Source organism: Leptodactylus fuscus, chromosome 2 (genome assembly GCF_031893055.1).
Source record: "Leptodactylus fuscus isolate aLepFus1 chromosome 2, aLepFus1.hap2, whole genome shotgun sequence".
Classification (NCBI taxonomy): Eukaryota; Metazoa; Chordata; class Amphibia; order Anura; family Leptodactylidae; genus Leptodactylus; species Leptodactylus fuscus.
The window spans coordinates 222194605-222219249 of record NC_134266.1 but is presented as its reverse complement, the minus strand read 5'-3'; the positions used below and the strand labels follow the sequence as shown (position 1 = coordinate 222219249).

At 42.8% G+C, this 24645-nt stretch overlaps 1 protein-coding gene across 1 annotated transcript; it reads left to right on the top strand.

Moving 5' to 3' along the window:
* Positions 1-19829, top strand: TSPAN31 (tetraspanin 31). The gene is made up of 6 exons (XM_075265697.1): positions 1-180; positions 8603-8770; positions 10679-10759; positions 12990-13130; positions 14513-14626; positions 18168-19829. The coding sequence occupies exons 1-6, from the start codon at positions 118-120 to the stop codon at positions 18240-18242; spliced, it is 642 nt and encodes a 213-aa protein (XP_075121798.1). The 5' UTR covers positions 1-117; the 3' UTR covers positions 18243-19829.
* The last annotated feature ends 4816 nt before the right edge of the window (positions 19830-24645 follow it).

Genomic DNA, 24645 nt, shown 5'->3' with positions numbered 1-24645 from the left:
CTGACGTCACCGGCTAGCGGTGCGTAGAGAGGAAGGAGAAGGGAGAGGAGTCTTCCCTCTTAAAGAGACATCTCCGTTATTGGCTGGGTACCCGGTGTCCCCGGTGTGAGGAGGAGGATGGTCTGCGGCGGCTTCACCTGCTCAAAGAACGCGCTATGTGCGCTGAACGTGGTTTACATGGTAGGTAGGACGTGCCGTGGCCATCTATGTAGCCTCCTCCTCAGTCCAGATCTCATTGTCCTGTCAGCATTAGCTTGTGTCGTCATGGTGAAGAGTCTGACTGCAGGGACATGGAGGGCAGGGTTATGTAATGTCCGGGCTGCTTAGCTGGAGGATTATCTGCTCTGATGCAGTAGTCACAGACCCTCAGCTGTGAGGTAGATCAGGACCTGCTCATTCACTGACAGCAAGCACAGGTCCTGGGAATGGAGAGGGGCTACAACACTAAGTATATTATAGGGCGACAGAATGGAGTGTTTAACCCCTTACTACCCTAGATACATATGGATAGGGGACAAGTGTCTGATCACTGGGGATTCCCAGTCTATACCCCTATCTATAGAGATGACAGAGGCCGCATCTATAGCAATGGTCATGCATTGGGATTCTTGGTGTTCGGACCCCCAATTATCAGATTTCTGGCAACCATCAGTTGATCTCTTTAGCAGCCAGATTTGACATTGAATCCAGTAAAGAGGAGTCCTGTATTTGTTTTATGCTTTGTTTTTTCAATAAGCAGATAAAACACATTCAAAGGATGTAGTTTTCCTTAAGACCACATTCACACTGCCATCAGCTCTCCGTTCTGATCTTCTCATGGATCAGGACAATAGAACATGACGATTCTCCGACTGATACAAAGAGAAGCCAGCAGCAGTGTGAACCTTGCCTTACAGTCCAGAGATTTCCCTCCAATGGCTTGGCCTTGTTACTAGGATCAGAGCTTGCACCTACATGTTCAGGATCACACACTTATATCACGTATGTCAGTGCCTGTTAGCACATGTGATGTCTCACTGTATTGAAGAATTTACGTATATATTATTTAGCTGCCAAAATACAATAGAGAACCTGTTACATGAGAATGTGATCCAGCGTGCAGGTTATAGAGAAGAAGGAGCTGAGCTTGCTGTAGGTTTACACAAGCGTTCAGGTCCAAATGACGGAGAGCCTGTGCACTGAAAAAGCGGCTACCTACGGACAACACGGACTATTAATTACTTTTCTCTCTGATGATTTTAGGTGGAATCTGTGTCAGAGTCTCCAAGGCAGATGTGACCCTAGCCTAAGTCCTATACTAATCTGTCTCCATAAGCCATGTAACTTGTACTTGTAAAATTCCTGCTTTTCCATCACTTGGGAGTCCAGTGGGCGGTTCTATCAGTGTTTGATGGCTATCTCTGTATGTATGCTTATACAGAGAAGGCAGCCAATCACTGAGTAGGACTCCTAATTAGCAGAAATTTACATAAATAAAAATGGCTGGAAATCCACAGGTCAGAGACCCCTGATACATATCTAGATGAGTTTAGTTGTAGCTAATAGTGTGGTTTTAGTCCATATGTACCACTTGCTAAAATCATTACAGCCTGGAGAAGGACTGACTGGAATAAATTATATATAAAAAAACAAAAAACTTGTGAGTCTTCAGTAGATGATACCTTTTTGTAATGGATAACTCATCATGATGACAGAATATGACGTTTCGAAGCTCTCTGCTACTTCTTCAGATATATCTGATATAGATATATCTGAAGAAGAAGCCGAGTGTTTCGAAACGTCATATTCTGTCATCATTATGAGTTATCCATTACAAAAAGGTATCACCTACTGAAGACTCACAAGTTTTTTGTTTTTATATTTCATACCCACTGGCTAACACGATACAAAAACAAACATTTTCCTTATACCAAATGGAGTAAATTATTGACACAAGGTATGTTATAAACACATTTCATACACAATTGTCTAATTCTAGAGAATGTTACAATTTTGTCTGTGTGAGCCGTGTAGACACAAGGACTTGCTTTTTTTTTTTTTTTTTCCTATCACTTTATAGAGGACGTTTCATGTCCTCCTGCTCATGTGGTTTTATATACCACCAGAATTCAGCGCACTTTCAGCTTTCCCATTATGTGCAAGAGCTATTGGTTCCGTTACCAATATTTCTTCACTGTAAGAAGGACATTTCTGACAGGCTAGCTGGACTGCGAGGAGCGCCCTTCCTGACAGTACTGTCTGTAGCCCTGTACTGTAAAAGGGCTACACATTCCTTACCACCCAGCGATGACGCTAAGCTGTGAGGAATGCCCCCACCCCCCCAAGTGTACTGTTCCATAGACTAGTACTGGGGGGCATTCTTCACAGCTTAGCGTCATGGCTGGGCGTTAAGGAACGCGCCCCCCCCCCTGACAGTACAGTGCAGCTCGGCTAGACTGTCAGAAAAGTCCTTCTTACAGTGAAGAAATATCTGTAACGGAACCGATAGCTCTTGCCCCGGGGCACATAGTGGTATGTAAAACCACATGTGCAGGAGGACATGAAAGGAACGCCCTTCTAACAGTGAAGAGATATCTGTAACTGCACAGATATCTCTTGCCCTGGGGCATGTATTACACTGAAGCCATAATAGGGCTGCTATTCAGATGTTTACTGAGTATACAGATTTTTCATGTGTGGGGTATAAATTGTAACTCAGACAACATGTCTAACTCTGTTGTGGATGGACAACCAGATTTGGATGTGCAAAAAATCTTAGGGGAAAGCCATCCCAGAAAAGAAGTGTTTGAACATCTGGCAGCGGAGGCTCTATATCAAAGGCATTTTATAGGACTCTTATATTGATGGCCAAATTGACACTTGAATAAGTCTGAGATATAATACTAGGCTGCCTTATTTATGGCACAGGAGTGCAGCGGTCCTTACATTATGCTAAATGATAGGGGACCTAGAACGCAAACCAACCACCAATGTGCTTCTGGCTGAAGCCGCACACTTCAGAAAAGTTGCATTTTTGGTTGCAGATTTTGACAATCATGAGTTATTGCTTTTATATTTCCATTTTCTTTCTCTTGGTTTTGGCTCAAAAAATAATGCAGGAAAATCTGCAACAAAAAATAGTTTTAATCCGGCAGCACGGTAGCTCAGTGGTTAGCACTGCAACCTTGCAGTGCTGGAGTCCTGGGTTCGAATCCTGCCAAGGACAGCATCTGTAAGGGGTTTGTATGTCCTCCCTGTGTTTACATGGGTTTCACTTCAATGGGACTGAGTGGCTATTGTACCATGTGACAGATGAACATGATGTCAGCAGCCAATCATAAATTGTTGACCTAGACTAAGGATGGGTCATCAATATGTAAGTCTCATAAAATGCCATTATTTATTTAGAATTATGCTCCCATTCCAGAACTACCTGCGCTTCCTGAAGTCTTCTGCTTCCTGCCCCCTCTTGACACACAGGACGTCCTGTAAGCCAATTAGTGATTGGCTGTGTGGTTATCTCCTTTGAGGCAAAAGGGACCAGTAAGGCCCCGTTCACACACGGGGCAAGAGGGGGCGGATTTTGGCGCGGACTCCACGTCATAATCCATCCCCTCACAATGGTGTTTTGTGTAGAACGAGTTGCCCTTTCTTTGCTGTGTTGTCTGCCTCGCGACACCACCCTCCATTCATTTGGGCCTTATCCAGAGCGGAAAGCCGCGACGAGATATGCACACTCGTAATTGCGTGTAAACTAAACCTTAGGAATCCAGGCAGCACTGGAGCGAGAGCTGCAGGGGAGCGTTGCCACTTTTATTTATTTGCATTTTTGTAAATTCTCTTATTAAATCATTTGCAGCATAAGTTAAAGCAAAGCTCTAAAACAAAGCATATAGTTCCATTAGGTAAATCTAGGAATCTCTCATGCAAGTAATATTCTTATGAATCCTACATAAAAATACATTGCGGTAACTTGCAAAAAATTTTGTTACTTTTTAATTTTTTAACCACAAAACATTTCAGCTACACAGCGTTCTTAGCATCCATTGCTTTGAAATGAAACTTTCAACAAATGCATATACTGTTTTCATGTGCATTGCGCAGTCATATTGGCCTCTAAGGGAGCGTTCACACTACCGTCGGTGTTTGACAGCTAGTGTCCGCTGCTAATGTCCGTGAAAAATCTAGTGCGGTCATTAGCAGTGGACATTAATTGTGTCCGTGACATTTTGCATTGATTTAAATGGACATCGGGTGCGTTCTTTTACAGTCCGAGTCTGTCCTTAACTGTCCGTTCCCAAAGATGTCCGACTTTTCAAGTGGACAGAAAAAATCTACATGTCGGGTTTTGCTGTCCGCTTGAAAAGTCGGACATCTTTGCGAACGGATAGTTAAGGACACCCACGGACTGTAAAAGAACGTGCCTGATGTCCATTTAAATCAATGCAAAATGTCACGGACACAGCTAGTGTCCGCTGCTAATGTCCGCACAAGATTTTGACAGTAGTGTGAACACTTCCTTAGTTTTTTGTTTGCTTTTATTTTCCTATGAGGTAAAAAATGTACAATGCATTGTACATTTAAAAGGGTTTTCCCATCACCCTCTCTCTATCCAGTTTCCATGCTATCTCTTCTCACTTCCTTTGTTCTTCAACAAGCTTTTGGATGGGCTTTGACGGTTTGATGGACTGGATTCTATGAAGTATCTCAGTAGCTATAGACCATGCCTTTACCGTGAAAGATTATTTATTATGATTACTAGAAATCTATAATAATGCAGATCAAATATGCATAGTAAACATATATTGCATTACACAGGTTTGGAGAGAAAAAATATATATATACATGCTGCCAGGACAGACAACAGCCCTGTTACCCTGTCTGAGCCTTGATCAACAAACTGTAATTAGCTGATTGCCTGAATGAAAGAGGAGATAACCGCTCTGAGAGCCAGCAGTCAGAGGACTCAGCCCCCCTCCCCTCCAGAGAGCAATGAATACCCTCACCCATCCTGAGATCAGATAACAGGCTACCTTGATAATTTAGTGCAGACAATGGAAGGAGTAATTTCACCTAGAAGGCAAACAAAGCAGCAATGCTAAAGCAATGTATTTAGGAAAACTGTTGAATTTACATAAGCTTGCGGTTTAGATGGAATCCTTGAGATGGGAATATCCCTTTATAGACATATGAAGAAATATGTATTCCATTAGAAAGGCCCGAGGAGTCAGGATATTTCTGGGCACTAGTTAGACAAGCAGCTATTGTTTGTTGCATTCTTTTTAATATCTTGGAGAATGAATCTTAGTATCAACATGTACAAGGACATGGAAAATTGGAATGCCATATCTGTTATGCAACATAGTCCCTGCTGATCTACAAGAAGTGAAACCGTGAGTGTAGATGGCAAAGTTCTGTTTTCTTTTTAATGCAATTTGCATCCTATGTGGAAGTTGTACTTGGACTTCTGCTACTCAGTATTTTATCAGTTTCTTTTGTTTCCCCCTTTGGTAAATTAAGTGAACAGTCTGACAAATGATGACTGCTTGGTAAGAGGAACCTGCTACAGAAAGAGCCATAATGTGCAAGTCTGTTCTAAGAGTGTCCGGTACTGCTTTGCTGGCATGTTTGGGATGTCAGGCGCTCCTTTGGCATTGTTTAAGTAAACCTTGTTACCTGTCCCCCCCCCCCCCTATAATATATACTAAGGGAACCTATTTGACCATTATATGTGTGCTCCTCAGACTGTGAGGTGGCCCCCAAGTTGCTGTTGTGATTCAGTAGGGGTGGCAGCATTGACAGGTGTCAGTATATGCCGCACAGATTTGTCTGTGGTTGCATGAGTATCTGGTTTAGGAACATAATGGATTCCTCTATCCACATTGTAATGTTCTTCTAGTTCAGCAGACAAATCTTGCCAATACTGAATGACTTTGAATATCTATCTGGTTGGCACGCAGTTCTGCAATGTCTTTAAACACAGCTGCGAAGTTTGCAGGTGTGTGGGGATGGTAAAGCCGGACTCCCCATAGAGAAGGTATATTCTCATCCCTGTTTTTCAGATTGTTCTATACTCGGTGCAGGTGGCTATGGTGTTTTCTCCCAGTCACATGATTGCATGGTGCAACAAAACTGAAAAAACAGCTGGGTTTTGGCAGACCCTGATAAACATATTGTATTTCAGGAGGTGGTAGGGGCCTTATTCACACATCTGCAATCACGTACGTGTGTAGTATCTGTATTAGTTGCAGATGCCGTACATAATCATTCGTTTCAGTGTGTTTATTCAGATGTCCATTCATTTGCTTGATGCTTCACATCATTGAAAGTCTATGGGTACGCCGATGACATGTGACGCCAGAGCCTCAGTCCCCCTCCCAACTCATCTGTCTAAGGCCCCGTTCACACAGGGAGCGGATTAGTGGATTTTGGCCCTGAGAGTGACACGGGAAGAAAATACGCCTGCCACAACTGTCGCGGCTTCCCTCTCCGAAGTAGGTTCAAATGAATGGGCAGCTCACGGAAAAAAGTAGTCTGGTGGTCTACATAGACCTCCATTGTGAGGGGGTGGATAATCGGCTCCCTCTTGCCCTGTGTGAACTAGCCCTTACTCCCCTACTCTTAGTCAGGAGCAGTAAAGATTTCATCTGCCAATTACAGAGAAAGAGTACGAAAGGGACAGAAAGTGGATTTCACGGAAAGGAGCTGAAATCTGATAATAAAGCATATTACATAAATTATTAATGACACAAATATTGCCAGAAAATCAAAATTTAAATACATTTTAAATAACCAAGCCAATAAGACAGTATTATTCTCAAAATTGCATGAACTAAAAAACTGAAAGGGGGTGTAATGGTCCAGTCTTGACATTTTGACATGGTAAGACCCAGGTATCCTCATGTTCTGGCTGGTGAGGCTTCAGGAGACTATATTTTTTGGGGGGGTTTTATCGCTTCTCCTCCAGTGCTCTTGAATTTTCCTACTGCCAAAGCAAATCTTGCTTTCGAAGCCTCCGACATCTTGGTTATTCCTTCCATATAGGCAGCCTTGCATATGATTGATATAATGTATCCCATCTATGGATCTGAGCATCTTGTTTCAGGCCTCAGCTCAACACTTTCTACTCACTTTATTCTCAACCCCCCCCCCCCTCCTGTTCCGTCTTTGACCAAACAGGGATTTGTGCGCACCCATCCATCCCTGCTTTCTAAGTATTTGGTTGGCTTCTCTGCTGTGTGACTTTTGTTCTGTGTGCTGGCTTTTCATCAGTGTCACAGGTTCATTCATTGGCCTTTTGTATGGGGTGACCTGGCAGGTACCAGAATGTGGCCTTGGATTTTGTTTTTCAATAGACAGGAAAAAAAAAAAAAAAAAAAAACCTCCAGCAGAAAGTATATAGATGGATGAATCCAGTACTACTGACCAGATCAACAAACATTTTATGTGCTTAACTGCTTCCAACAAATGAAATTTGCAGCAAAAATCATGATTTATTTTTTTTTCTGCTCCATGTGAATATTCCCTTACTGCTAACCAGGATCACAGTTGTGTTTTTTTACAGGACTGAATAATGAAAGGCTATTTTCACATAGTGCACATGTAAAGAAGGCTAAGAATAAGGCTCAGTTCACATCTGCATTTGGGCCATTCCATTCCCCTCTCCACATGAAAAATGCGGAAGAAAAGTCCCACAAGCAGCGCTTTTCTATCCGCATTTTTCGTGTAGAAACAGAGTGCAAACCACACGGACTCCGTTAGTCAATGGGGTCCGCAGGTTTCCTATGGTAACCACTTTTTTATACGGATTAGGTTTTTATTTGGGGGGGGGGGGGGCCCAAAGCGGACCCCAAATGGAAACCCATGCACAGATGTGAACCGGGCCTAAGGAAAAATATGTTTTTCCTTGTAGATGTAGAGGATTCCCCCATGTCATGGTTACAGGCCTAAGTGTAGAGCGATCATCATGGCAGCCAGTATACCTGTATATGTCGCTGACTCATAACTCTGCTCGTTTTATGTTATTGTAAATTATATTGCAGGAATAAGAAAAACTAAAACATGTTCCTAAAGTCTACAGTCACTCTATCATCTGGACTAAAATAGAGAGGAATTTCCAAATAAAATCTTACTATCTAGTTACTTACTCACTCTTCCCATTAAAGGATTGCTCTATGCACATAACAAGGGTCCCCTCGTTCCCAGTGTGAATGGAGTGCTAGTAGTGTGCATTCGCTTCCTCTGGACTGTCGGAGCACCATGACAGTGAATGGAGTGATGGCCGTGTATATTATATATAGATATATATATCACTACTGCCTCCTTCACACAAATGACTGGGTCCTCTGTTCTCGTGATCAGTGTGGTCCGACATTTATCCCTGATCTCGTGACTAGGGGATAAGTGGTGTTAGTGGGAAAAATAAATAAATCTTTATTTATGGATTGTAATATAATTTTACAATATTAACTGTAACTGGTGTCTCAAAGGTATCTTAAAACGGGGTTAGCTTTTAAGTCCCATTCATGTTTGAGTGAAGTGTAACGTCTTGCGATCATTGTGTTTACCGCTCTCTCTAGTTAAAGCTTGGATACTTGTGATAACTTTTCCTCCTTTCTTTCAGCTGGTGGGCCTCTTGTTAATCGGAGTGGCAGCATGGGGAAAAGGCTTCGGAATAGTGTCCAGCCTCCACATTATCGGGGGAGTCATAGCAATTGGATTCTTCCTTCTCCTGATCGCCATCATTGGATTAATCGGAGCTGTTAGTCATCATCAAGTCATGCTTTTTATCGTATCCTTTAAACTATGTTTGTATCCAGTTGTGTGATTTGTCAGAACTGCATGTTCAATAGATTTCTCCTATATTTAAGGGGTATTCTGGCAACAAGTTACGCCCTTTGCGAAGGTAGGTAAGAATTCGTCCATTGGAACCCCCCAACTATCACGAGACCCAGGATGGTTTGCACCACAGTTTAAATGGAGCAGCAGGTTGGAAATGTGTATCGCTGCTCTATTCATTTCACTGGGAACGGCAGGAGGCGACAGAGCACTGCACTCTGGCTACCCTTACATAGGGGTAACTTGTTGCTACTGGAATATCCCTTTTAATATGCAGTCAAAAAAACAAATACACCCAAACCAAATTATCAATGTGTGAGCCAGTATGATCTATAGCAAAACTGTGAACCTCTGGTTATGCCAAAGAAAGTTTAGACAAGCAGATTCCTCCCTTGCAGTGACCACAACAGGGGAGACCTTACATGGCAGCTGCTCAGATGATTGACCATCCATGTATTAAAGGGTTATTCCCATCTTGGCAAATCACTGCCTAGATGAGAATATCCATTCCTAAATCCCAAGCCATAGGGGACTTGTAGAAATAGCTGAACAATGCCTCTCTGCGCTGTTTCGGTAGCTCCCATAGGAGTGGATGGAGTTGTGGAAAAGGCGGAGCAGAGCGAGCTACATTGTTACTATGACCATTTACCTCTATTGGAGTTACAGAACAGCCGCATTCAGCTGTTCCAGTAACGTCCATCCCAGGATATGTGAGAAGAAGCAATGTATTCCCATCTCAGCCATGTTTGGCCAAGATGTTAATATCACTTTAACCCATGAGCAACTTAGATCCACTAGAATGGAATCCTCTTCTACAATGTAGTCATGATGGCTCATAAGCACGGCCCTCCATATATGAAGCAGTAGTGAAATGTATTTATTGGTCCAGCATGTGAAAGGCAAACAAAGCCAACATGTTTGTCCCACTTGGACCTTGATCACAGTGTAAGGCTACACATTTCCACCCCCGTCTCCATCTACAGTCCCCATTCACTGATCTCGGCGAGCCTGGGCCACAAAACAGACAGGTATAGAACATGTCCTGAGTTTTACCTTGGGCAAACTCTTCTAGCAAAATGACAGCACACACAGTTGAGTGCATGAGGCCTAAAGCATGCTGGACCAACAAATTAAATTCCAGTGCTGCATCATATATGGAGTTTTGTCACTTGTTTTGATTGGAGATATCACCTACCACAATGCACCAACCTACTGCCAGCCATAACTGGATTACATGGTAGGCAATAAGGATATGGGCTGACCTCACGAGACAGCCTTTTCAGTAGTCAAGTGTAAAGGGGTTGCCTAGAGAGACAGATGTTATAGTTTGTATAGTGATAAGTTCTACAATTTTCCAATATACTTTCTGTATCAATTCCTTGTGGTTTTCTAGATCTGTTTGCTGTCATTCATTCTGCATAGTTCCAGTGTATACATTCAATTACATTTGTCTTTCAGTATTTTCTGAAACTGAAACCCCTTTAAGGTATATCCATGTAGTATGTGTATACTTTGGATTAGTCAGCAGCTCATCTGTTCATTGTACAGTTGCAGTAGAATTCGATCTCATCCACGTGTCTCTCAAAAATCTGCAGTGCAAGTTTCCCGCTTTGCAGTTTCTCTATCTGCAGAATGTCAATTCCACTGCTGAGACTGTGTAACCGCTTCGCCCCCAGAGCTGCCACCCCAAATGGTGTTTCACATTGTGATTTTTCAATTTTATTAAAAAATTTTTTTTTTTTTTTTTTTTAAACTTCAAAATGAATGTATTTAGGCCAAGGCTTGGGTATTTACTTTGGTCAAAAGAATATGTTCTCAGATAAGCAATACCTAGTGTCATCATCCTTAACAAGAACGTCAGTACATGGTGGTGTTAATTCTCATCTTTATTTTCCAACTGGTGGTCTCATGTTCCTGCTTGGCTTTGAATAGAACTCAACAGGTAACAGGCAACATTTCTGGGCACAGTTGGACTATCTTGAGATTTTTAAAATGGTTGTTGTAGACCCTCTTTCTTAAAGAGGACCTTTCACCACCTGTAACAAGACCAGCACTTTACTCCATTTAATAGCTCCACTGATTCTGGCACAGTTGGAGTTTTTTTTCTAGCCCTCACCATTCCTGAGCTATCAATGCTGTTAGTTTTGGTGAATTATATGTTATTTAGGCTCTCTACTGTGAGGTGTCAGGCAGGAACAGGTTAGGGGTATGATTCTGAGCCCTGACTCCGGCTGCTTCTAACTGGAGCTCTGAATCACACCCCCTGCCTGACAATGCCCTTCTGACATTACAGAGTTTAAATGGCACTTCACGCACCAAAACTATCTGCACTTGTACTCAGGAATAGTGGGGGATAGAACATTCCAACTGTGCTGGAATCAGTGGAGCGATACCTATTAACAGATACTAAGAACTTGAATTGGTGGAGATGGTGGAAGGTCCTCTTTAAAGAGAACTTGTCAGGGCTATTTGGAGCTTTAAACCACGCAAAGGTCCTTATGGATGGGTGGCTTAGGGTCCCAAATGGACTGCATTTTGAAAAAAACAAACCTTTATTCCTACCCAGAGATGAGACTGATGAAAATTCTGGTGCACGTGCAGCTTTTCATAGGAGCTGGGGAAGGACTCATTGGCTTCACTGTATGTGTGTCTGAGGTATAGCACATGTGCAGTACTGAAGCCAAAGTGTACTACTCCAGCTTCAAGAGTTCATTAGCCGGGTAAGAATAAAGGACTGGAATAGGGATATTTGGGACTCTAACTTAGCTGTCCATAAGGATATGTGGGTGGGTAAGTGCTTTGACAGATTCCATTTAAAGGGGTTATCCGGTTTCTATTATCGATGGCCTATCGTTGGGATAGCCATCAATAATAGATCTGCGGGGTCCAGGGTGTCACAGTGCTCTCTCTGTAATGTTTACATACTGTGAGTCCCATTGAAGCTTATGGGACAATACTGCAGTAGCTAGACTCACAGATTCAATATTGATGGCCTATCCTATGGATACGCCATCAGTGCTAAAAAAAAAAAAAAAAAAAACAAAAAAAAAAACAAAACCCCAAAATGAATAACTCCTTTAAAGGTGCTTTTACCCTAAAGTGAGCAGGACAAACCAACTTGGAACTATCATTCACATTTGCATGTAAATAATTTGTGAGATCACCATATATACTCGAGTATAAGCCGAATTTTTCAGCACAGTTTTTGTGCTGAAAATGCCCCCCTTGGCTTATACTCGAGTCGAGCAAAAAAATAAATAGTAATGTATAGAATCTCCCATAAAATAGTGAAAAAAAGGAAGCTTTAAAAACAAAAAAATAAATGTTCTAACTCGCTCCTTTCCCTAGAATACATATAAAAGTAGAAAATGACTGTGAAACACAAACACATTAGGTATCCCTGTGTCTGAAAGTGCCCAGTCTACTGAATATAGGGGATCTGCAGAGCTCCGGTTCCGTCGGGAAGGGTTAGTAGGAGCACTGCAGATACCCTATAGTCAGCCGGCCATTTTCATTTTTGAAATTTTCCAGTAGCTGCTGCATTTCCCCCCCTAGGCTTATACTCGAGTCAATAAGTTTTTCCAGTTTTTAGTGGTAAAATTAGGGGCCTCGGATTATATTGGGGTTGGCTTATACTCGAGTATATATGGTATATGAATTTCTGAAATAAAATGGAGTAAAGATCATAGGGGTGACATTGTAGACTTCCTGTCAGTTATGCCAATGGCAGCAGATAACCTGGGTTAATATATCACATTCATCTGAAAAATAAATTGAGATGTTTGAAAGGGGTTTTCTGGGATAAAAATATTGATGACCTATCCTAAATAAGTCACTAATATCTGATCTGTGGGGGTCTCTCATCTGGCATTCCCATAGACCAACTGTTCTCAGTAGCTGAGGCACAGAGAATAGAGCAGGAAGCAGACAGCTCCCATCTCTGTGTAGTGGCAGAATGCAGCTTGGCTTCCATTCAGGATAGGATAGATCATCAATACTGTTAGCCTGGAAACCCCCTTTAATGTCCTGGTTCGTGCATTATAAAGCAGAAGCTTCTTTCTCTCACAAGTTGTAAAGCTGCAGCATCAGAAGCTATGGTGTATCTGTTGTGCATTGTGGGTGCCTGTTGTTCCTCTTCTCATGTTTGACCAGCACTACTTTGGTTTGTACAGGAGCGGTTCCTGAATGAAGCATGGACTAGCATGGGCAATGTGACCAGGAGAGAAATGGAGAAGCAACTGAACTGCTGCGGATGGTTGAACTCCACAGAAGAAATGGCACAGTTTAAAGAAGAGTTTTCAGTCTGCATAGCGGTGAGCGTTCTCCTTCCTATAGGCGTCAGGCAAATTGTAGAGAGACACAAGGCAGAAGGAAGCATGTGGGCTGCAGTCACACTAGTATTGGGTGACCGTACAGGGGCTGCATCCGCGCGTATCACATTGAAACCAATAAGGAAAAAAGCAGCCCATTCATTTTAATGGGGAGCACTCGTATGCCGGATCCCATTGAAATGAATGGGATCTGCTTTGTACGCACTCATTCTGAACGTGCTTTACGTTCAGAGTCACCTCAGCGTATACTTAGTGTGAATGCACCCTCAGTCTCATAGGTTTGTGTATTTTATAATGCCGGAGATATACCTGTTTGATGTGACCCTCCCCCACGTGTCGTGTTACACAGCCCCGTACTCCATACTAATGACACATATACTGCCAGAAAATCAAAAGTTATCTGGAGGTTTAGTTATGATTTAAGGGAAAATTTCAGTTTTCATGTTGGGACAAACAGTCTGACAGTTGAGGACAAACAGAATTCATACACATCACATGCATCAAATATCCTCGGAAAATGATTAACTAGGAGAAATTGAGACAAAAATCTCAGCAATCCCAATTCCAGTAAACATTAGAGTTGCCAGTCAGTGGTCCATTATGGCGGTACTAACTACACAGTCCAGTCACATTGATGTGACCACCTGTCAAAATCCAGAGTAACCACCTTTGGCAGAGCGGAACGCTGCGAGACGTGCAGGAAGAGAGGGGATGTTGTGGTGATGTTCACTGGGATGTTGAGCCATGCCCACTCCAATGCCGTGTCCAGCTGCGCTAGCTTATGCGGTTCAGCATCCATGGCGTGAACAACCTGATCGAGGTGGTCCCACAGATTCTCGATCGGGTTCAAGTCCAGGGAATTTGCTGGCCAAGGGAGTATGGTAAACTCTTCCTGGTGCTCCTCGAACAACACACGTACACTGCAAGCTTTATGACACATCGCACTGTCCTGCTGGTAGATGCCACTATCCTGAGGAAAATCAGTTCGCATGTATGGGTGAACATGGTCCGCAAGGATAGATGCATACTTGTGTTGCTCCATCATGCCTTCCACAGTGATGAGTGCACCCAGATGGCTGATGACACGTGCCTTCTGCGATTGGTTATTTAACGTTGACGTCAAAAGTAGGCGGTGGTCACATTAATATGACTGGGCTGTGTATGTTCTTCTAGCACAGGAAAGAAGAACATATTAAAGAGCAAAACTTTTCATCCACACCCCGAATACTGTACATATAGCTTTCATTTCAAAGCTGGATTCTGGAATGTAATATGATGTGTATTTTGTGACTTTCATGGTTATATATTTTTTTTTAATTTATTTATATTTAATTTTTTTTTATTTTTTTTTATTTTTTTTTCAGGATTGTAAAATGCTAAAGAAAAATTGTGATACGTGTGGCAACAAAATGTTGAACCATGCTGGTGAAGCCCTGAAAATCCTTGGTGGGGTAGGGCTCTTCTTCAGCTTTACAGAGGTAATAAATCCCTAAAGTAACTTACCCAATATCCCAAATAACGTCCCATTGTTATTATGTTATACTACGATAACTCCACTGAACCACGGTCACTTGTAACAGAAGTCTCAATGGTCTGTCACATCTGGTGTCTGCATTCACATGTGAGTTTGGCTGAGTTGTTTGTCATTTTTACAAGAATAATATTGCTGCATGCTGTGAAATTTTCCCATGCGATTTGACAGTATTTGAAGAAGGAGCCTCCTATGTGGATGTAACGCTCGGCCTTGCTGCTTGTGTTTTCTTTTCATTGCAGGTGCCACATATTCTATACCAGTTTTTCAGTACTTGGCACTGTTCAGGGAACTTCATTATTTAATAAGACACAACCTGTTAGCACAATGTGAACAGAACTGTAAGATGTAGCTACACAGCCATATTTAGGGTTAGGCCTGTGCACTTCTAAAATAAGAAAGCAGAACAGTTTCCTTTTGGGTTTTCTTTCATTACTCACATTGAAACCACTCTTGCTTTGAGCAGCATTATGGGTACGAGTATCCTGAAGTCACATCCTTCCTACCAAAACTGTGCTCGTTCTACTTCTATTCAGCACGTATACATAATATCCCTGTAGCTTCACTTTAGCCAACATGTTTGCTCTGTAACCATGTCTGATGTGATTATTCTATGACAAGAACAAATGGATAGCTCATGACTGTTACATAAGCATCCCTTTTACTAGTGAGAAGCAGCTGACCCTGAACAGGCAGCTTCACAGACTCATTCATTCCTTAAGGACCGAGCCACTTTTTTTTTCCCTCCCCACAATCCAAGAGCCATGATTACATACTCTACCCCCCTCCCATTTTTGGGTTCATAGAGTTATAAAATGGTTAATTATTTGTGGGACAAATTGCACATTGTAATGGCATCAATCAGTATCTTGTGCAATGTACTGGGAAGAGATAGATATTATATATATATATATATATATATACACACACACACACACACACACACACACACACACACACACACACACACACACACACACACACACACACACACACACACACACACACACAGCACTCAGCACTCAAATACCACCTAGATCTGAATGAATGACATATTCTCAATGAATACTTTGTTCTGTACAAAGTTGACTATGATAACAAAATCGCACAAAAATCATCAATGGAAATCAAATTAATTAACCAATGGAGGCCTGGATTTGGAGTTGCCCCCAAAATTAAAGTGAAAAAACCCACTACAGGCTGATCCAACTTTAATGTAATGTCCTTATAACATGTCAAAATGAGGATCAGTAGTGTGTGTGGCCTCCACGTGCCTCTATAACCTCCCTAAAATGCCTGAGCGTGTTCCTGATGAGGTTGCGGATGTTCTCCTGAGGGATCTCCTCCCAGGCCTGGACTAAAGCATCTGCCAACTCCTGGACAGTCTGTGGTGCAACGTGATGTTGGTGGATGGAGCGAGACATGATGTCCTGGATGTGCTCAATCGGATTCAGGTCTGGGGAATGGGCAGGCCAGTCCATAGCTTCAATGCATTCATCTTGCAGAAATTGCTGACACACTCCAGCCACATGAGGTCTGGCATTGTCCTGCATTAGGAGGAACCCAGGGCCAACTGCACCAGAATATGGTCTCACAAGGGGTCTGAGGATCTCATCTATGTACCTAATGGCAGTCAGGCTACCTATGGCGAGCACTGTGTGACCCTCCAAAGACATGCCACCCCACACCATTACTGACCCCACTGCCAAACCGTTCATGCTGAAGGATGTTGCAGGCAGCAGATCGTTCTCCACAGCGTCTCAAGACTCTGTCACACGTGCTCAGTGTGACCCTGCTTTCATCTGTGAAGAGATACAATGGATGGACCAACCTGTTTCTGGTATATCTGGGTGAACGCTGTCCTTCAGCCTGTATCCCAACCAGGTTGGTCCAGCCATTGCATCCATATATTACGTTCTTGTGATGTCACTGCAGCTGCTGCCTATTGAACTGTCCTGCACTACCAGCACTAACTTGTGTCTAAAGGAAGAGTATGCAAATCTGTCTTCCATGATGTAAATAGGAAGACAGTGCCTCAGTCATGCAGCCCACTAGGGGGGCGCTCCCTTTAACATCATGCCCGACCTTCCCAGAGGCCTTTGCTGCACTGTCTTCCTATTTACATCATGGAAGACAGATTTGCATACTCTTCCCATGATCCCTCACAGTGGAGCATCTATGGCTTAATAAGACTCCACACACCTATATGGTGGTCTCTCCCTAAGGAGTGATGATATCCCCTTAACCCTGTCTAGAAGCCTTTCACCTCTGCTAAGTCAGTCTTCTCTACACCGGGCTGAAGAGATCCAAATAGATTGAAACAGCTGTCCTCAGCTGAGAGGCTGTCTTGGTAAAATCCCACATCATTGCAGCAAAGTCCTATGGGAAGATCGGGCATGATGTTAAAGGGAGAGCCCCTTAGTGGGCTGCATGACTGAGGTACTGTCTTCCTATTTACATAATGGAAGACAGAATTGTGTCTAAAGGCTCATACGGGCTGTTGTGACTGCATCACAACCCAAGTAGGTGAGCAGACACTCATCTCTCTGTGTTTCCATTTCACCCTGTGATGAAAACAAGGAGAGACACAGAGTCGATCCTCATGTATTATCTGTGAAGAGCACAGGGCGCCAGTAGCAAAGTTGCCAATCCTGGTGTTCTGTGGTAAAGGCCAAACGTCCTGCACGGTGTTGGGCTGTGAGCACAACCCCCATCTGTGGACGTCGGGCCTTCATACCATCCTCATGCAGTCGGTTTCTAACCGTTTGTGTAGACACATGCACATTTGTGGCCTGCTGGAGGTAATTTTGCAGTGCTCTGGCGGTGCTCCTCCTGTTCCTTCTTGCACAAAGGCGGAGGTAGTGGTCCTGCGGCTGGGTTGTTGCCCTCCTACAGCCCCCTCCATGTCTCCTGGTAGCACCTCCAGCCTCTGGACACTACGCTGGCAGACACAGCAAACCTTCTTGCCACAGCTTGCATTGATGTGCCATCCTGGATGAGCTGCACTACCTGAGCCACTTGTGTGGGTAGTAAAGTCTGCCTCATGCTACCACGAGTATGAAAGCACAAGCAACATTCAAAAGTGACCAAAACATCAGCTAGACAGCATTGGTACTGGTCTGTGGTCCCCACCTGCAGAACCCTCCTTTATTGAGTGTGTCTCGATAATTGCCAATAATTTCCATCTGTCTATTCCATTTGCACAACAGCAGGTGACATTGACTGTCAGTCAGTGCTACTTGGAGTTACATTGTGTTGCTTAAATGTTCCCTTTATTTTTTTTGAGCAGTGTATTTAAAAAAAAAAAAAAAAAAATTAACATTCCCGAGAACACAGCCATGGCTTTATTCCCAACATCTCAGCTACTTTATTGGAGAAGTTGGCTCACTGCTTTGGCCTGGGATTGGCTGAGTGTTGTATCAAATAATAAAAAGCGATTGCACTATAAATAGAAGTAATAATTTGTTTCACCATCTAATATTTTTCAGATCCTCGGTGTATGGCTTGCTTTCCGATACAGGAACCAGAAAGACCCTCGAGCAAATCCCAGCGCTTTTCTATAGTATTATTGAAGCCTCCCCCGCATCCCTTCAATCATGTATTTAATTTTCCAGTTTCAGCCCTATCTCTTAGCTGGTAATTTCTCACCCTCAGCACTATGTTCCCCTTACCTAGGAGAAAGGGACAGGTGTCAGGGGAAGAAGTCAGACCAAGCTTCCCAATGTGGGGGCTTCTTCAGGAATGCAATCAGACCACACTTTTAGCAGATCTATTATGTAGGCAAATAAAAAGGTTACTATGTTTGCGTGTGTTTTGGGGGGTGCTAAGCATTCAGTGGCAAATCGGTGCAAGGATCTCTGTATTGTAGAAATTGGACATTCTTGTGCTCTAGCCCTTGGCTGTCCAGTTTCATTTTACAAGGTATGCCTTGCCATGTTTTTAAAGGGCGGATTGGATGACTGGTATGTTGACGTGTACATATATGTAAAGATACATACTAGTGATTCTTGAAATGATGTTTTTTATGTTCATGGCATTCTGGTATAAGGTTCCATTATGGCACCAGTGCTAGGATCGTGTGGCAATCTTTTACCTAAAATAGTGGATATGCTGATACGGATGGGCAGGGACACTCAAGAAAGCGGCTACAATTACGTGAAATATTTGATGATCTTTCCAATATGACGTCTTCATATAGAATATATAAGGCTGAGTGTCCCTTAAGCTAGACTGAAGCATTGATTTCTGGTAATATACAGGAGGATTTTACATGCAATGAGCATGCCTTCCTTTCCATCCATTTTATTGCTGCTGCCCCCGGATTTAGTAGGTGTAGATAAATGATCAATTATGGCCCAGGCTTCAACTCCCTAAGAACCATGTGGTTATTATCTAGAATGGCTTCTATATTGTTTGTAAGGTTCTCTTACATATTCCATGCATCCTCCTGCATGCAACTTGCCAAGAATGAAACAAAAGTATTGTAAACTGGAGGCTTATGTGGGTAACTCGACTGGAAAGAAGTGCTAGGTCAGTATCTTTTCTTACAATCTGATCTATCTGACCGCAGATCATCTTCTCAATGCATGTCATGTCTGGCAATTGGCATTAACGTATTCTGTGCCAATGCTAAAGCTACTATGACCATGTTTTTAGATAACGTTTACATTAAACAGAGGGCTCAGTCTGTAGGGGTGCCCTTTTTTATGCATCTTGGTTTTATACAGTATAGTTAACCTGCAGCCGTCATGGTTTGCTAAAACATATACAAAATCACTTACCAAAATCCATCTGCTTCAGAAAAACCAGGTAGAATACTTTGTACAGCTGGATTGATCCATAAGGGCAGACAAGCGAGAGGTGGGTGAACCTTGTACTGTAAAGGGTCTGTCGGTAGGATCACTGTATGCTGAACTGTAACAAAACAATAGCTTGCACCCTGCCTGAGATTTTATCTTTTTTTTTTATTATTATTATTATTCCCCCTCATGCATTTAAGAAAAAACAAAAAGCAAACAGAAGTTCTGTTGTCAATGGGTTAAATGTTTGCGAAAAGTAGGTAAAACAGGACCTGAAAAGCCCCAGCAAGATATATAATGTGGGTTATTTATTGAAATAACTGCTTAAAGATACAATAAAGTATGTTCTCCCTTAAATACTTGGTTTCTTGTACTGGTTTTACCTTCTATACATTGGACAGATTTACATGTCTAAGGCTAAGTTCACACTGAGTTTTTTTGGTCAGGGTTTTGGCAGAAATCCACCTCCAAACCCTGAACCAAAAAATGCTTCACCATTCAAAGTATACAAAACGCTGAGTCTTTTCTGCTAGTGTTTTTTTTTTTCCGCTAGCGTCAAAAAAGAAGCGAGATGTCCATTCTTTTTGAAGCAGTGAGGGTTTTTTGGCTCACAATTTCAATGCAAGTCAATGTGAGCCGGTTTTTCCTGCTCGCGGATTTTGGGTCAAAAACCGGAAGCGGAACCTGAAGCGTTTTTGGCAAAAACCTGATCAGGCATTTTTTTTTTTTTTTAAATATAATTCATGACCACATCCCAAGAGGAAACGGATCAGGAAACTCCTCAAAAAACGCCTCAAAAAAATGCTTCAGGAAACGCTTCAAATGGCAAAATGCCTCAGGAAACGTCTCAAGCGTTTTCTGGTCCAGTTTTGACAATGCCGAAACCTTGACCAAAAACTCAGTGTGGGGCCACACGGTGGCTCAGTGGTTAGCACTGCAGCCTGGCGTTCAGATCCCGCCAAGGGCAAAAAAAAAATAAAAAAAAAATCATCTGCAAGGAGTTTGTTCTCCCCGTGTTTGCATGATTTCCATCCCATATGCCAAAGACATACTGATAGGGAGAAATTGTACATTGTGAGCTCTATGTGGGGCTCACAATCTACATTTTAAAAAAAACTGAACTTACTCTAAAAGGGTGTCCAAGGGATCAACTTCAAGTGATTGACAGCTGCAGTAACCCAGCATGGCCCCTATACAATGGATGGAGCAGTTTGTTTCTGGAGACCGCTGCACATCAGACCCCATCAATCAGATATTGGTGACCTATCCCATGGAAAAGTCATCAGTATTAAATGGCTGGAAACCCCTTTTAAGCAAGCGGACAGCATGGATTCAGTTACAAAAAGTATAGTGAATCATTTGCAGAAGAATTAGCTCTATGGGATGGTCAGACTTTACATGGAGTCTCAGGATTGGTGGAGTATCCTTACCCTGTGCCATCACTTATTGTAACGTATGGCAGATTTATTATACAGCACTTTGATAAACCTGGCCAGTCTTATGTTGGTCAGTACTAGTAAATCTGCCCCAGTTGGGTTTCCCATGTATCATGCAGTATTTCAATAGCTCCATCCCGATCTGTATAACCTAGAGCTAGGATTTGGCTTTAGGGGAACAGCTTATATTCAGTTCAAAATGTATGTGACCACAACGCCTCGGATAAGACCCTTGAGGACAATGATAATTTGTGAGTGGCAAAAAACTAAATCTCAGGTTCAGGAAACAGATTTTTGAAAAACGTGTTATAAAGCTTTTCACTTGTCTACAATTATAAACCGATACAATCCCTGTAAGCAGTTCGACTTAAACGAGAAACACAAATAGATCCTAAAAGAAAGGACCCATTTAATAGGAAACACACTCACATACTCATGACCATAGAGATGAATCATCAGACAATGTCACTGCTTCATACAACAGACATTACATGTTCCGTCTGAGGTTCTCTCATTTTGTACACTGTCTAGTGTTTGGCTCCAATGTACTTGCAAGTCATCATCGAATAATCTGCTGACTCTGCTCCATTGCTCAGCACAACCCCAAACACTACTTATGAGCTTTTATTGTGGCTACATGACAGTATTACTGAAAGTCTATTTCCTGGCAGAATAGAGATTGTTCCAGATGCTTAATAAGGCACAATGATAACGGAGCTTTCTAAGTAGTAAAGAATATATACCGTGTATGACATATTTGTAACTCTCATGTATGGAGGTTGGTGACATTATTAAATAGTATATACACTCACCGGCCACTTTATTAGGTACACCTGTCCAACTGCTCGTTAACACTTAATTTCTAATCAGCCAATCACATGGCGGCAACTCAGTGCATTTAGGCATGTAGACATGGTCAAGACAATCTCCTGCAGTTCAAACCGAGCATCAGTATGGGGAAGAAAGGTGATTTGAGTGCCTTTGAACGTGGCATGGTTGTTGGTGCCAGAAGGGCTGGTCTGAGTATTTCAGAAACTGCTGATCTACTGGGATTTTCACGCACAACCATCTCTAGGGTTTACAGAGAATGGTCCGAAAAAGAAAAAAACATCCAGTGAGCGGCAGTTCTGTGGGCGGAAATGCGTTGTTGATGCCAGAGGTCAGAGGAGAATGGCCAGATTGGTTCGAGCTGATAGAAAGGCAACAGTGACTCAAATAGCCACCCGTTACAACCAAGGTAGCCAGAAGAGCATCTCTGAACGCACAGTACGTCGAACTTTGAGGCAGATGGGCTACAGCAGCAGAAGACCACACCGGGTGCCACTCCTTTCAGCTAAGAACAGGAAACTGAGGCTACAATTTGCACAAGCTCATTGAAATTGGACAATTGAAGATTGGAAAAACGTTGCCTGGTCTGATGAGTCTCGATTTCTGCTGCGACATTCGGATGGTAGGGTCAGAATTTGGCGTCAACAACATGAAAGCATGGATCCATCCTGCCTTGTATCAACGGTTCAGGCTGGTGGTGGTGGTGTCATGGTGTGGGGAATATTTTCTTGGCACTCTTTGGGCCCCTTGGTACCAATTGAGCATCGTTGCAACGCCAAAGCCTACCTGAGTATTGTTGCTGACCATGTCCATCCCTTTATGACCACAATGTACCCAACATCTGATGGCTACTTTCAGCAGGATAATGCGCCATGTCATAAAGCTGGAATCATCTCAGACTGGTTTCTTGAACATGACAATGAGTTCACTGTACTCCAATGGCCTCCACAGTCACCAGATCTCAATCCAATAGAGCATCTTTGGGATGTGGTGGAACGGGAGATTCGCATCAGGGATGTGCAGCCGACAAATCTGCGGCAACTGTGTGATGCCATCATGTCAATATGGACCAAAATCTCTGAGGAATGCTTCCAGCACCTTGTTGAATCTATGCCACGAAGAATTGAGGCAGTTCTGAAGGCAAAAGGGGGTCCAACCCGTTACTAGCATGGTGTACCTAATAAAGTGGCCGGTGAGTGTATGCTAAAAGTAAAGTTTTGGGCTAATAAAATTAATGACCTATCCCAAGGATAGGCCATTATTATGAGATTGGTGAGTGCCCACTGATCTGTTCTTCTTGGTAGCTGATACTCAGATACTGTTATCTGCAGTACCTGGTCTGGCCACGACACAGAGCAGCGCTGCAGTGGCTGTACACCTATTACATAGAAAAGTGCTGTAAGTTTCCTGCTCCATTCTCTGTATTAGCTGCTGAGAACAGCTGCTCAGCGGGGGTGCTGGGAATCATACCTCCACTCATCTGTTACTGGTCACTTATCCTTAGCATAGGTATTCTTAGCCCAGAAAACCTCAGATTTCTCCCATCCCTTTTCAATCCATCTTGGTGTTGGCTCACAAGCAGCTTACAAGTTTCCAGCCCTAGGCCAGATTCACACTAAACATCGCAGCTTGTTATTAATTGAAAGCATGTATTAAACCGTTACAGATTTAGTCTAGGTTCACACCTATGCTTGGCTCTATGGTTCAGATGAAGAACCCGAACAACAAAGAGACGGACTGCTAAAGCGGTGGTCACCCGGGGACCCGATAACAGGATCCGCTGAGGACCATTCTCTCAGCCGGTTTTAGTATAAAAACTGGAGACTCTGCTGCAGAAACTACTGAAAATCGTCGATTGAAATGTTCTGCACGGAGGACTTTTCTCTTCGCTGATTTTCAGTGGTTTCTGCGGCAGAGTCTCCAATGAAGATTCCAGCGTAGATGTGACCCTAGCCTTAGCAAGACTGTCTTAAAGGCAGAAGAGTCTTTAATTCTCATATTAACCAATCACAGAACAGCTTTCATGTTTTCTTACACATTTACCTTCATTGAGATTCAATCGCTGGATTTACTGCTTCTGTCTGCCAGGCTGGTTCTGTTTGGCCCACCGACTCCTTAGCCCAGAGGGGACCTATACTTGTAAACCACTGATCACTTCCATAATATTCTTGTATTATTAGGACCAGTCTGTTACCCTATAACAGTAGTGCAAGAATTCTCTATACCACAGCCTTTAGTAAAACTTACCAATTTTATTTATCATAGATTCCATATGAATTACAAAAATTAATATAAAATCTTCACACAAAAGTATTTAGGATTGTGACTACACAGCCTATAACCTGGAGTCCTTGCTGTATCTCAGATGTTCGTACAGGGACACAGTTTACCATTTTGTTTTTCCCCAAACAGTGGCACACATCATCACATATCACTTTAGGGCCTGGAAGCCACATGGCTCTAGTATACACATGAGGCTCATGGCAGTCCTATTCTATGTGATATGTGTCGTATGGATATTTAGAAGGTCTGGCTACCCCTATATTAAAGTGAATGGGAGCTGAACTGGAATGGCGCTTCGTAGTCACTAAACAGTGTCAAGGGCGGTCTGCTTCAGGCACCTTGCACACTGTACCAGAACCCCAACTAATCTCATATCAATGAGTTAACCTGGGGATAGGCCATCACTATGAAGTCTTGGACAACCCCTTTAATTCTGCTACATTGCAGATCCACGGATGATATTATTGCAGTCAATATTCTAAATTACGAACGCAACCAAGGACCTGGGTCAATTCTAGCAAGGAGTTAACTGCATTACTAGACGTCACCCCAGTAACATCAAACTTACTCCCCTTGCAGACGACCGTGGTGTGGGTCAGTATTTTATCCGTGTATTTCAC